The following is a 15137-nucleotide window of genomic DNA, read 5'->3' on the forward strand; positions in this document are numbered from 1 at the left end:
GACCTGTTATCCAGAATGCTCGGGACCTGGGGTTTTCCAGATAAGGGATCTTTCCATAATTTGGATCTCCATAACTTAAGTCTGCTAAAAATTATTTAAATATTGAATAAACCCAATAGGCTAGTTTGCCTCTAATAAGGATTAATTATATATTAGCTGGGACAAGGTTCTCTTTTATTATTATTATAGAGAAAAAGGAAATCAATTTTAAAAATTAGAATTATTTTCTTATAATGGAGTCTATGGGAGATGGCCTTTCTGTAATTGGGAACTTTCTGGATAACAGGTTTTTGAATAAGGGATCCCATACCTGTATTTTCATGCCCAGGGAATATAGGCATCTTTCACCTCCACCAGAATTGGTGATCAGGTATAGTGTATATTCTTAAATCCTGCCTCATAATAGTGCATTTTCTACTATATTTTAAAATAGTGTTTGGTACTTCACCCAATCTCTTAGTGCCAAGTTATATTTGGGAAGATGCAACAGGGTGGAGCAGCATGATGCAGTAGCTTCGAGAGGTAGTAATTAGCTGTATTATGAGTCACTTTTAACAAATTGTAAATTTATATGCGTATGGTAAGCTGCAGAATTGATATTAAACTGTCACTTTGGGATATTTATCACTTAATATGATATATAAATTAGCCTGTAATGTGTTTAAGAGAAAACATTGAAGAAATAGTAACAGCATGCTTTTTACTGCTGAGAAGTGCACTCAATCCCTTCTATTGCCCTGTAAGCCTTTAGTGAATAGATATGCTTTATGAGAATATTTTAGGATTTTGCATAAACATGTTTGGCCCCTACAGACCTGTGTAAAACCCCATGAGGTATTTTTATAGTATCTTCAGCATGCACAGGTAGACCTGCAGCAGTGCCCCTTATTATTTTTTTTTTTATTCTTCATTTAGGTTTCTCAAATATGTTAATACAGTGTTTGTTAAAGCTGCTTTTTAAGTAAAGTGAGTGTTGTTATTAAAATTGTAAAGAAAAGGATAGCACATTACAACCAAGATCTTGTTGCACCACTTATGGGGGTGGGTAACAGTTGCTTTAGGATTGATGATATCCTGAAACCCTGCATTGTGCATAAGAAGTATTACGGGAACTATTGCAATGGCATGCAGCTTACGGTCTGCTGTTCCAATTATGGAAACCTATTTATAAATGAAGACATTTCATGTTACATTGTATTTTATAGCTGTTTTAGGCTTTACCCAAATACAAATGTACCTGTTATAATATTTACTCCCTTGTCTTTGTATATTGCTTAAGAAGCTACATCAAAACTGAAAGGATATATATGTTGGGCATAAAAGTTACAGTATGCTTGCGTCACATATATGGCATGCTGAGACCACAAGCTGGCAGTCAGTCTAGGGCTCATTGTTATTTGCATGGATATTGATGCATATGAACCCTGTAGTGAGGCTCTTTAGGCACTTTGTATATTAAAGGTTTTTAGCACTTTATAGAAAGGGTAAGTTAAAATAAGAAAAGAGGGGAGAAAGTTCACTGAGAACAGCTGGAATGGAGTAGCTATCTACTAGGTTCACCGAGAACAACCGGAATGTAGGTCCTCGTTTTTATAGTGCTACTATTTATTCGGGTAAGGTTGATGTGACTTCTTGAATCCAGATTAGCGCTAACTGGATGAAAATTGGTTGGATTATTTGCCTACAAGCATTTGTATATGGATAACTTGTTTGGCATTGTAAGCATAAAGACATACAGGGAGAATTAAACACATCTTTAAGTAGCCCAAAAATGCAGCATTAAATCACCCAAAACAGCCCCCATAACATTGAAATTGATTGAAAAGCACTCATAGCAGCACCTGTCAGGTGATACTTGTCTAAAAATGCATCCCTACACTTTTTTCAAGCAACTATTTCAATGATAGACTGTTGGGGGACTGTATGAGGTGCTTTAACATCTTGTTTTGGGTGACTTAAATTCATGCTGGTTGTAGTGCCTGAAATACTCCTGTGTGTGATTACCATAAAGCTGTGTGTATAAGTGCATCTCTTCCCTCATAGTTTATAACGATACAGATAGCAAAATGATAAGATTATTTTGGGGTTCTGTAATAAAAAGGGGCAAAGTGCAAAGATACAGGTATAGTGATGTTTAGCATCCAGTCAGCAAATAGCATTTACTAGCTTCCTCCTTTAAAGCATTTAATTGGTTGTTATTGGTTACTGCACCGGGGCAAACCTTGTGCCTTTCAATACTAAGGGATATATGTAAGTTACATTACATTAGTCTACTAATGCAGAGCAACAAATTAGCAAGTGGCATTTACTGATTAAGTGTTCAAAAGCAAACATCGGTTGCTATAGTTTTCTAGACTTTTTGAAAAAATTTAGAAATTGTTACATGTTTCTGGTATAGGGATTCCTGGGTGCCTTGGGAAAGATTTTGCATGAAAAAGACCCCCATAGTTACTGTATGTGGGGTTTCAGGGAAGACTTGATTTGTGCTGGATTCCTTTACAGATAGCAAAGGACTGAGAGGGAATTTTGCAGTTGGTTGTCCATCAGGGATAATAGCTAGGTAGCTCGACTCAGGAATTTAAGAGCTATGCCGCCAACGTTTATGTGAAAGAGAGGTGGCCAAGAACATGTTGCCAGGTGAGGAAAATTAAGGCAAGAGACTTTAAGTACTGTGATCACAAGATTTTTTGGCTTTCAGCCCCTTGGCCATTCAGCATACAAATGAGGTTTGGCTCCTCACACACTATGTGCATTGTACTCTTTTGCTGTAGTGAGTGAATGTATTGGGGAACTTCACCATTGCTAATCTATTTACTCAGAAGCTCTCATTTTTCCTGGCCTGCATCTGGATCCATGTTGAACATATTCAGGCCCGGCTATGGAAATTCCAATCCCAAAATAGATATGAAGTCATGTTCTGAAATAAGGGTAATTAAGTCTTCTGTCCAGCCTTTCGGCAGTGGGCCATTTTCATGCATTCCCCTAGAAGTAATGTCAATTCTTATATAACACTGATAATTATATGTGTCATTATACAGGCAGTTTAGGTACATTTGGTGATTTACAGATGTGACCTTTGATGTGTGACACTTGCTTTCCATACAGTATATGTGTGCCTTGATTTGATTAAAATAATTTTCTTCTTGTAACTTTTGTTGACACATAGAAGCCTTTATATTGGGGACCCATATCCTTACTGTGTAGCCAACACTCTTGGAAGACTCAAGGGCCAACATAGAAAGATTAATGTGCTATTTACTGCATTAAGTTTGTTTCACTCACAGCTCTAATGTGTTTCAAATCCAGTATTTTTCACGATCATAGCAAATGTATCAAATTTAATGTGCAGAATGCCAAGCAATATCTGGGTCGGTGCTGGGATATTTTAGACTAGGAGGAGATGTAGATATTAGATTCCAAATGTGACAATTAACACTGATTTATTGAATATATAAGTAAATATATACCATTGTGGCTAGTATTTCTGGGCAGTTTTAGATTTTAGGCAAGGATTATAGGTTCCCCTTGCTGTTATTAGGGGGTAATCACTGTGAGATGTGATAAAAGAATATAAAACCTGCTAAGGAAAAAAAATGAAAAGGGAGAAAATGAGACATGAGAAAAAATGTTTGTACATCATAGTTATTAAAGGCATGGGACACACTATCCAGAAAACTCCAAATTACTGGAAGACCATGTACCATAAAAGCTTTGATATCTCTGCAACTAACAAACTGACTAAAGATAATTAGCTCAGATGGAAAAGCTGCAAATTTCTTTCTGTATAAAATGTTGTCAGGAGATAATTGCTGGCTGATAAACAAGATCTGTGCCTCGATTACACTATTTGCATCAACCTAATTTGTTTTAATTCAGAACTGTAATTTCCTAAACTGTTTTTTCTTATGAGAGCTTCTTCCAAGCATCTGCGTGATTATTTACCTGGAATTGTATATTTAGTAAGCATTGTCTGCCTCACCTAAAAAGCAATCTTCTGCCTCACTCAACCTTTCCCAAAAACAGCAGAAAACAAAGTTGCAGTTATAAAATATAAAATAATATTGTAAATGGCAGCCGCACAGACTTGCTTGAATGCCCTGTGGCTGATGGAAGGCATATAACGAGAGTTTGGAAGAAAACATGTGCATTGGCAGATGTATCTGGTGGAGAACAGATGCACATAATATATCATATAGTACAGGTATGGGACCTGTTATCCAGAATGCTTGGGACCCAGGGTTTTCCTGATAAGGGATCATTCTGTAGTTTAGATCTCCATACTTTAAGTCTAGTAAAAATTATTTAAATATTTCATAAATCAATTTGGATTGTTTTGCTTATATCTTGGGATCAAGTACAAGGTGCTGCTTTAGTATTACAGAGAAAAAAGGAAACCAGTTTTAAAATTCTGAACCATACCTGTATGTGTTTGTTGTGGTAGAGAAATTTGATTTTTAGCACTGCTAGGGAAGGGACTGATGTGAGTAAACAATAAAATATTGCTGAGTCTATATATGCCTCTGATAATGAATGTTGAAAAAGATTGGAAGATAAACTTGAGACTCGAGAGCCACATGATTCAAAGAAAGAAATGAGTTCTGTGGTAAACCACGCACCACGTGCTGCTATAAAAAAGTCCTTTTATTTGGTACTACTCATTTTGGCACATATGTTCAACAGAATTTCTCTGTCAACTGACAATCATCTGCTAGCCTCTCTCATGTGGAGCTTGAATTTTTTTCAGAAAGGACACTAATCGCCTCAGACTGCACTCTGCCATCGGCCCACTCGCACTAAGAGCGTTGGCCTGCTATCAAGGGTTTTATGTAAAGGAATTCATTACTTGGGTGGTTTGCCAAAACATCAAAGCCGTTCAAAAAAAGCAACTTTGTTATTCTTTTTTTATTTTTTTTAAAGAAGTATCCGGATCACTGCAGGTCTGCATACAGGCTGCACATAATCCAACTCAATGGCTTCAATCGTTTGCGTATTAAGTCTATTGGGGGAATGAAAGCAGCAATTGTTTATAGTGATAAAGAAAGAATTAAATCCAGTTCGGGCAGTTGCATGAAGAAGCTGTTCCCCTTCCATTTGTAGTTATGTTGGAAAGCTAAGACACATATGTTCTCTTTACTTATTATGCTGCATGGAGGCATCATTAGATATAAGCTACATACATACTGTACATCCTATCTGTGGGTTCTGTTTTCCCTGCATTCTCAGCTGCGGGTTACAATTTAGAACCACATTTGCCTTAGGTGGTCCCAAAGGGGAACACTCTATTTTAAAGGAATATATATTTATTGTAGTTTTGTAATATACAGGTATGGGATCTGTTATCTGGAAAACCATTATCCAGAAAGTTCTGAATTATGTTAAGGGCATAATAGACTTTAATTATTAGCAAATAATTAGAATTTTTAAAAATGATTTCCTTCTCTATAATAAGATCCTTGTACTTGGTGGTAACTAAGCTATAATTATTTCTTATTGGAGGCAAAAAAATCCCATTGGGTTTAATTAATGTTTAAATGATTTTTAAGTAGACTTAGGGCAATGACACACAGAGCTACTTGTTGCGGCTACAGAATAGAAAATACTGATAATTGACTCTACGGGGCACATTTACTAATCCACGAACGCTCCGAAGGCGTCTGAATGCGTTTTTTTCGTAATGATCAGTATTTTGCGATTTTTTCGTAAATTGTCGCGACTTTTTCATAGCCATTACGATTTGCGCAAATTGTCGCGACTTTTTCGTAGCCTTCGCGCCGAGTACGAAAGTTTCGGATTCATTCAAGCTTCAGTATTGTGACTTTTCTTGGGCCAGGTTGGAGCTGCAAAGTGCCATTGAGTCCTATGGGAGGCTTCCAAAATCATGCAAAGTCTGAAAGTTTTGCCCGCCGATTACGAGCGTTCAATACGAAAAAGTCGCGACAATATACAAGCAAATCGTAATGGCTACGAAAAAGTTGCGACAATTTGCGCAAGTCGTAATGGTTACAAAAAAGTTGCGACAATTTACTAAAAAGTCGTAACGGCGACGAAAAAAACGCAAAAAATACGAAAAAGTCGCAAAATGTTCGTTTTCCAATCCGAATTTTTCCCATTCGGATTTGTGGATTAGTAAATCAGCCCCTACGTGTGTTTTAGCAGAGACAATTCGCGACAGGTAGCTAGCTACAAGTAGCTCCATGTGTTTTAGCCCTTATGGTATTGAGCTTTAAATTAAAGAAAGATCCCTTATCCAGAAAACTCCAGCCCTGAGCATTCTGGATTACAGGTCCCATACCTGTAACATAAAGTGTAATCAGGGTTGCCATCTTACTTACATTAGCAGCAACTTCCCAGGCATATCCTGGTTTAAAGGGACAATATACCCCTGTGTTTAAAATGAGTTCAATGAAGAGAGTTTTTGCTGAAGATATATTTTGCCTATTCTTGTAAATAATCTATTTTTTTTTCGTTATTTCTCAAGCCTATAGACCTTAAATCTACATAACCAAAGTGTGCAGCCCTTTTGTTCTTTAGGTCCCTTGAATCCCTTGTGCAATTCTTATTTAACAAAAGATTTGGTGTGTATTATAGATGTGTCACAGTGTGCCACATAATTCAGAATTTAGGCTTTGATAATTGATAATTCAGAATTCACTTCAAGGCTCCTGTTGAGGTGGTTAAGGATTTGTTCAGGGCTCATCTTAGCACCTTAGATATATGTAAGCATTTGACATAGCGTCATGCCATCTAGGGAAACAAATAAGTCCTCACCCCAGCTCTCGCTTTAACAGACTTTTAGGCTGGGCATCCATGATTAGCAAGGAGACCAAAATATGATCATATAAATATTCTCCACATACCTACCCTGCTGGGCCTTTAAGCTGCTTCCCTTCCCAGCTACTGTTTTGGGACCTATAGGATTCTAGCCCATAGTGTGGCAGCTTCTGTATTAGAAGAATGGAAGGATAATATAGTGAGAGATATATCTATCACATAAGTAGTATGCTCCTGGGGTGCAAGCTGGTAGAATGAATGCAAATCAAGTATTAACACTTCACTATGCAGTATTGCTGTTGCCCTACACAGAGTCTGAAGAGGGAGGGCTGCACTATTTCTAAAGTTAAGTAGGGACATAGGGCTGGTGGCTGTGAGAAGCAGTATAACACCCCTGTGCTGTAAGACTAGCGAAACAATGCTATTTGTATTCTGGGCTGCACTTGCTCCTAATATTTAAGGTCCATTTAGCAGTGTTTGATGTTTCCAAGAAATACATTGGCAAGGCTTAAAACACGCTTGACAGGAGAGACCATAAAATATGTTTAGTAACATTCCTGTAAATTCAAACTGTCATTTTATGCACCTGTAAGCAATGTAAAACTTTTGACTTTCCGTAAGTCGTTCCCCAAGGCAGGAAATGTAGCAAATGTTGTGTCTTTTTCCCTAGCAACTAAATGCCACAGCTCTGTCTTAGTTCTGTACCTCATATCTTCCACGCCAGCCTTCTTCTCTCATATATTTAATTTGTTTTGCCTTACTTTAACTTTTTAACTTTCCATATCTTTATACCTCCCTCATATCTTCCATATGTTTCTATTTGCCATAACTTAGAATTCTCTTGTTGTGAATTGAAGCTTTATTCCAACCACAGTTCTGAGGATAAAGCCTACTGACCAATAATTTAGTTAATAAAGACAAATATTTTCCTCAATTTACAAAAACTTGGGTCCTAGAGATGATCCATTACAAAACAATACATGATTCAGATTCTATAGAGAAACTATACACAATCTGCCCATGTATTAACATCATTATTGGTTTTAAACACGGCAACATTGAAAAAGATACATCAACAAACAACAAAGACAGAAGGAGTTGTTAACTTTAAATTAGCTTTTAGTGTGATGTAGGGAGTGCTATTTTGAGACAATTAGCAATTGGTCTTCATTTTTGTATTCTTTACAGTTTTACAGCAGCTCTTCCCTGGAATTTCAGAAGCTATCTGGTTGCTAGGGTCCAATTTAACCTAGCAACTGAGCAGTGGTTTGAAAGAGAGATAGGAATATGAATAAGGGAAAGATAAGGAATAAAAAATTACAATAAAGCCACAGGACTTTGTCACAGGGCAATAGATTTTTTACTGACTGGCTCACTGACCCCCCCCCCATTTGAAAGTTGGAAAGTGTGAGAAGAGAACAGATAAAAAATGTAGACCAATTATAACATTGCTATGAATTCTATAACATACTTAAAGTTAACCTGAATGTGAACCACCTCTTTAATGTGATAAAAGGCATTTCTCTTTGTACACTGAAGGAGGAGTATGTAACCTAAGTAAGCCAGAAGGAGTTTTCCTCAGCTGTCTGTCAGACAGGTCTTAAGGTTTAACTTAAAGGTTTATCTTACAGAAACAGTAACACCAAAAAATTAGATTGTAGAGTTTTAAAAGTAATTGAAATATAATGTACTGTTGCCCTTCACCAGTAAAACTAGTATGTGCTTCAGAAACACTACTAACACCACTATAGTGTATATTAACAAGCTGCTGTGTAGCAATGGGGGCAGTCATTCAAAGTTGATAGAGGAGAAAAGGCACAGGTTACACAGCTGATAACATACAGTATAAGTTTTGTATACATACAACTGTATATACAGTTTTACCAGTGCAGGGCAAGAGTTCATGATATTGTCATTCCTTTAAAACATGTAGAATAATTTGTAAGAAAACTTGTTCTTGGATTTCAGAAAAAGGAAAAGACTCCCACATCACTGGTACAGTGGTACTGCATGTGACTAACCTATCAGGGCCATCTTGCAAAAGCAGCAGGCCCGGATTTGCGGAGAGGCCGCAAAGGCCCGGGCCTAGGGCGGCACAAATTTAGGGGCGCAACGAAATTTTGAAATTTTGCTCCGATACGGAGCAGTGGGGATTTCTCCTCACTGCTCCGTATGGGAGTTAAATGCCTGCGCATGCGCACTTGAGTCGACACGGCGCGGCATGGAGGGAGGGGGGGCTTGTTCGCGCATGCGCAGGGGGCGCGAATGGGGGACGGCCTAGGGGCGGCTGCTTTTGAAATCCGGCGCTGAAAAGCAGTTAAACCCATGCTTGCCTAGACAACCCTGTGGGTAACTTATACACATTTGCATGCATGAAGAAATCAGTGTTCATTTAGGGCAGTGATCCCCAACCAGTGGATTATGAGCAACATGTTACCCGCCACCCCCCTTGGTGTTGCTCCCAGTGGCCTCAAAGCAGGTCTTCATTCTTGAATCTCTATCTTGGAGGCAAGTTTTAGTTGCATAAAGACCATGGATACTACCAGAGCCGCCTGTAGGCTGCCAATCCACATAGTGGCTACAAAATAACCAATCCCAAACTTGTTTCATCCTCCCCAACTTTTTTTTTATATTTAAATGTTGAAGGTTGGGGACCCCTGATTTAGGGTGACATTAAGGTGACATTTTGTATCTTACTCTACACAACAAAAAGATGGCCCTAAGTCTGCAGTGCTTTAAAACTTGCAGGCTTTTACATTTGTAATTATGTGATTTTCTGGCAATCGTTCAAGTGTTTTCCCTGGGCCCTGAGTCATAAGGCAGATGAAATCTGTGGAAAGAAACTCTCCGTCTGTTGTGTGTGCACAATTTCCAGTTTGTTCAGGGAACACAAAACAAGTTCAGCTAGGAAAAGTACAAATGCAGGGTTTTGCACCAGATGTGCTTTATACAACCCAGATGGTTGGGAGCTTCAGTACATTGCAAGACAACAAATTGAGGATTTTTGCTTTTTACAAAATAGTAAAATTGGTGGCGTGTCATTTTTTTTTTGCACTTCACAATATTTGGGGCCCCTTTTCATTTCTAAAATTACGTTATTGCAGCGGCTGCAGTTTTTTGTGTGCGCTCCCTTTTTGTATCTCTGGTCATTGGAAACATTTGCAACTGCAGTGCAAACTTAAGGTGGCCATACATGACAAGATCTGCTCATTCGAGGTCTTCTTCTGATAGGCTCACCTAAGGTGGGCGATTTCAGGCTAATTCGGCCCTAGGGCCAAATGATTAAATTGCAACAACTGGCATAAGAGCCGTTGACTGAACACCACATCAATGAGCCGGTGCGATCACACCTTCATGATCAACACCTTGCCAATTTTTGGCCAGGTATCGATCGGAGAGGCCCATTGGGGGCCCCATACAAATAAAAATGGGATAAAAACGATAGTGGGTTGTTGTGGTTTTTTCCTGCTTTGAGGGCCATGATTATCATGATTATGATGCCACTTATCTACAGATGTGAATTACATATTTGATTAATGGGCTTTTGTCTAAATAAAGAAGATCCATTTGGTTTTCATATTCCCACTCTGTAATGAGGTAACTGGAATATTACCTAGGGGGATGTTATTGGTGCTAGGTCATTGAGTGACTAGAAGTATTCAGAAAAATAAATGAGATGTTGTTAATCTCATTGATGCATTTTCATTATATGAAGCTGAAACCACTGTAAATTTGATATTGCGGCTTCACCATTTCCTTTGTTTAGTATAGTGCTCTAATTAGCCGTTAAGGCAGTATGAAGAATGTGATTAGATCACATTGTAAGAGGAAAAGGTTTGAATTGTAGAAAAATGGCATGTTTCCATTACTTTTTCCAACTTAAGTTAATAGCATAGTGCCGCAGGAAATGGAACGGATGATTGAGATAGGGGCTTTCGATTATTAATTTTAAGGGTTTACACATAACCATCTGTCAGCCTTTAATTTGATACAGGACATGGAGGAAGTTAGTTCTCAAAACTTTGTTGGCCTTTCATGTTTCATGTTTTCATAAAATGAAGAAATCTTTTTCTTTGGCTGTCCATTAAGACTATGATGTTCTCGGCGCTGTCAAGGCTCTAGCCTAAACTTTGATAAAACTGGGGGTCAGATAAATGAAAAGTTTGCATACAGACTGATTGTAAGCAGTCATCTCATATTTATGGCCTTGAAATAGCCGCCCCTGACTTGGACAAACTTACTACCTTTAAAGGAAAATTAACACTAAAAATTTTTAACTAAAAAATCTATCCTACCCTCCCCCAATAATTGCCCTATCCTGAAAACCATTTGTTATTTTGAATGCTTTAGTAGAAAATACCTGTAAAAAACTTGGCTTCTGGTCATTTGAACAAAGGCGATAGGGCGATGCGGGGGAAAGTATCAGGAGATGCATCAACTATGCGGCGATCGATTGATCGAGCCTAGCCTGACTTCTATATAGGAAGGAGTCAGGCTAGGCTCGATCAATTGATCGCTGCATAGTTGATGCATCTCCTGATACTTTCCCCGGCATCGCCCTATCGCCTTTGTTCAAATGACAGGAAGCCGAATTTAATAGGTATTTTCTACTAAAGCATTCAAAATAACAAATGGTTTTCCGGATAGGGCAATTATTGGGGGAGGGTAGAATAGATTTTTTAGTGAAAAATTTTTAGTGTTACTTTTTTTAAAAGGAACAGTTCAGTGTAAAAATGAAACTGGGTAAAATAGACTTTGCAAAATAAAAAATCTTATCAATATAGTTAGGCAAAAATGTAATCTATAACGTCTGTAGCTCTCTAAGCTGTTAGCAGTCAGTAGCCAATCAGTGACTTGAGGGGGGGCCATATGTGTCATAACTGTTCAGTTAGTTTGCATTTGAATATGACTTGCGTGCTCACAAACTAACTGAACAGTTATGTACCATGTGGCCCCCTAAAGTCACTGACTAACTATGAGGTTAGAGAGCTGAAAGCAGGAAGTAGTGTTCTGGCTATTATGTTAGCATGGGCAGGCCAAGCCGACCAGGTTCCCTAGGCAACACGGTCACGCACTTCACCCCTGCACCTCCCCCCCCTAGCGGGTGCACTTCCGTCAAGTGGAAGGGGGGATGGGAGTCATTGCTCCTACCGCGTAATGACAATGGAAATGAGAAGGGAGCACAGGCTAGGGTAGGCAGGAGAGGTTCCTGCCTGGCGCCCCCCAATCGTTGCACCTACCCCTAGTTCCGGCCATGTATGTTAGACATCTCCTCACTCCAGCCCTTATAGATTACATATTTGCCTAACTAACTATATTATAAATATTTTATATTTTTCTATCTATTTTACCCAGTTTCATTTTTACACCAAACTGTTCTATTAATATATCAGTGTAATAAGATGCAGGACACTGGACAGGGTTTATTTTGTATAATAACCAGCAACTTTGTGATTTTCTACAAACTTTTATATTTATGACCACAGTTATCCAGTGACTGTGACAGTCTGTCTTTTTTGTATTGTCCTCTCAGGCTTATTGTCCTCAGTATTTCCAGTATTCTTCCAGCTACTAGTTGCATTTATAGAGGAAGCCTGCAGTTTACAATCTAGGGTTGGACTGTTTTGGAAAGAAACGTTGAAAGTGGTCACCATGATCAATGTTGAAAGTGGTCAACATGGCAGGTTTACTTTGAAAGCGAAGGTAATAAACACCTTCCTTCAGCAGTGGGACATAAATATAACTCTTGTAGCTTCTGTAAAGCCTGTTCTTGAGCTTCCACTACAATGATTTATTTTGCTTTAGTTAGCGAATGAGAAATCAATTCAACATATTCACATTTCACAACTAGATAGCCCTGACAGGGATTAGATACTTGCTTTTATTTTAATTGAAATGTTTATTTTATCATGTAAACACTCTAATAAACAGGTTTATTGTTTCATGTATACACACTTACACTGTGTGTATGTATCATTTTTCAGATTTATTTATTTTAGATTGCAAACTATTTTGGGAATTGAATATTATGAAAAATAATGATGTTGTATTTGTTTCTACAGAGTGACCGACTTTTAATCAAAGGAGGCCGGATAGTAAATGATGACCAGTCTTTCTATGCTGATATTTACATGGAAGATGGCCTTATCAAGTAAGTGTTATAAAGGTTCAATACAATTTTATTTTCTATTATATTATTCCTGTGTTAGTGTTATCTTTAATATTGGATTTGAAATTGCAAAATCTAATGAGTGACAATTCGAAAAATATTGTCCTTAGATCAAAGTATGTTACCAAAACAGATTTAGGCCCCCTGATATACAAAAATAAAGCCAGTTCATGAAGTTTGCAGAAACAAAAAAGACTTACCTGCAACAAAAACAGACTTACCAGACTGCTGGCTGGTTATTATTATGGGGGACCGCAAAACATTTTTTTCTCTGTGGGTGATATTCATATTAGAAGGAGAGGTTAACAAACTGTGGACTCATTTACGGGAACCAAAACAATGACAGATGGATAGAACCAAACCTGAAGGATAGGTACGGTGTGATTTGGGGAGAACGTTTATTTGCTGTTCTACAGCCTGACTGTCAATTTTAGTCTCTTACACTTATTTTACACCCTAGATACTGTATGCCTTACATATAATATTGTATGTGTAACCTTTATAAGAAGAAGAGTCAATGCTAATAACCAGGCCATGAACCCAAACATTTCCAATTACATTTCCATTACTAATATAAGGACATTGTACTAAACAGCAGTAATGTAAAAGATAGTACACAAAACCAGAGCAAATGTTTTGAAACTTTTGCCTCTATTTTTGCCTTATTTAGCTAGAAAAATAGAAGCAAAAAAAGATATTTGCATTTATATCCTATTTTTGCCCTATTGCTGTTACAGCATTTACATTGATACACTGTTTTATGCTTTTTACTGGAGAAGTTCAACCCAAGCACAGCCTATTCCAGCCCCCATTCCGCTGCTAGCTTCCTGTGTTGTACTGAATATATATATATCCCATATGACTATAAATGATGTCTTGCTATATAATAGGCTAATTTAGGGACTATTGTTGTAGTAGAGGCCATGGGCCTTCATGGGCTGTAGCCCCTAGAGAGTGAGTTAGTTAGTGAAGGAATCTTGCAGGGTTGAAGCTGAAATCTGCTACCCATATACATAATGGAACATAAAATGACACACCGTGTGGTTACAAACTTTGCCTGAAAACAATATAGTTTTATTATGGCTGCAAATCCAGTATGATGCAGAGCTATTTTAGTAGCCATCTCCATGATTTGGAAAAGTAATGTGTGTCAGTCCTTTCATAAAGAGATGTATAATTCCAGACTGTGCTGCCCTTTGGCAGTCTAGGATGGGAAGCCTTGCCAGTTTATAAAGGGGACATCATGGAGGTTCTTGGCACACTTTTAAGATGCATTTTATACAACTGTTTATGAAGAGTTTTGTTCAAATGATTGTTTACTAGTAATACCAAGAAGACAGTTTACATTTGAACAAAGGGGCCCTTGATCATGTTCTCCCACCATTCCACTTCTCTCATCTTACACCTTTCTCCTGTCTCTTATCTGAAATTTCTTACACGTAATACATATCAGGCACCACCTTTTTCTTCTTCTTCTCTAACTTTAAACTCAGTCCAAAAGACCATCTTTTTTATTAAACAGCTTTGGTTATCTACTGTCTGGAAAACATATCTCCATTTTTGTTACCAGCGTTCCATTGAAGTGCGCCTACACTTTCTAGACTCTGGGCTAAGGCTAATGTCACATGTGATGCCCCCTGAGCACTGACAGACATGGCATCTGCCATGTTGACTAGTTGCTGTGGGTTACCACACTTGATACAGACTTTTATTACATCATCACTATCCTTTAGTCTAAACAATCTAAACAAATGGATGGAAGGGATGGAAGGAAGAAATTGCTTTCTTCTTGAAAAAAAAAAAACTTTACGGAAGGTTAAGCTCAGCCAGTTTCAATGTTCTGTGTTATCTATATTCCAAACAGTGAAAATAGCTCAATGCTCCATAAACCTGACTAAGTCCTATAGGATATAGGTATGATCCCTTGTACTGGCAGCCAAGAGCAGCTTAGCAGCTGCACAGCTGAATTTTGTGTTTTTCAGCACCAGACTGGATTGGAACAGAAGTTTTCAGTTGAAGCCCAGCATTCCAAGGGATGTAAAAAGCCCCTTTCTTTTCTGCTTTTCACATCTTCAGATTCTGATGAGAAGGAAATATATATAGTTGTAAAGTGTCACAAGTGAATGCTCCTGAGGATCTCATCCAACTAACTGTCCTGCATCTGGTTGTTGGCTGAGAATTCCCAACTGGACCACAG

At 38.0% G+C, this 15137-nt stretch overlaps 1 protein-coding gene across 2 annotated transcripts in view; it reads left to right on the plus strand.

Moving 5' to 3' along the window:
- dpysl3 (dihydropyrimidinase like 3) overlaps nucleotides 1-15137 on the plus strand; it is an 83322-nt gene that overhangs the window by 45681 nt on the left and 22504 nt on the right. For both annotated transcript variants that reach the window (XM_012958802.3, NM_001005637.1), the window contains exon 2: nucleotides 12834-12922. In XM_012958802.3, coding sequence (XP_012814256.2) covers nucleotides 12834-12922 — 89 coding nt within the window. The remainder of the gene's footprint in view (nucleotides 1-12833; nucleotides 12923-15137) is intronic.

Source organism: Xenopus tropicalis, chromosome 3 (assembly GCF_000004195.4).
Source record: "Xenopus tropicalis strain Nigerian chromosome 3, UCB_Xtro_10.0, whole genome shotgun sequence".
Lineage (NCBI taxonomy): Eukaryota > Metazoa > Chordata > Amphibia > Anura > Pipidae > Xenopus > Xenopus tropicalis.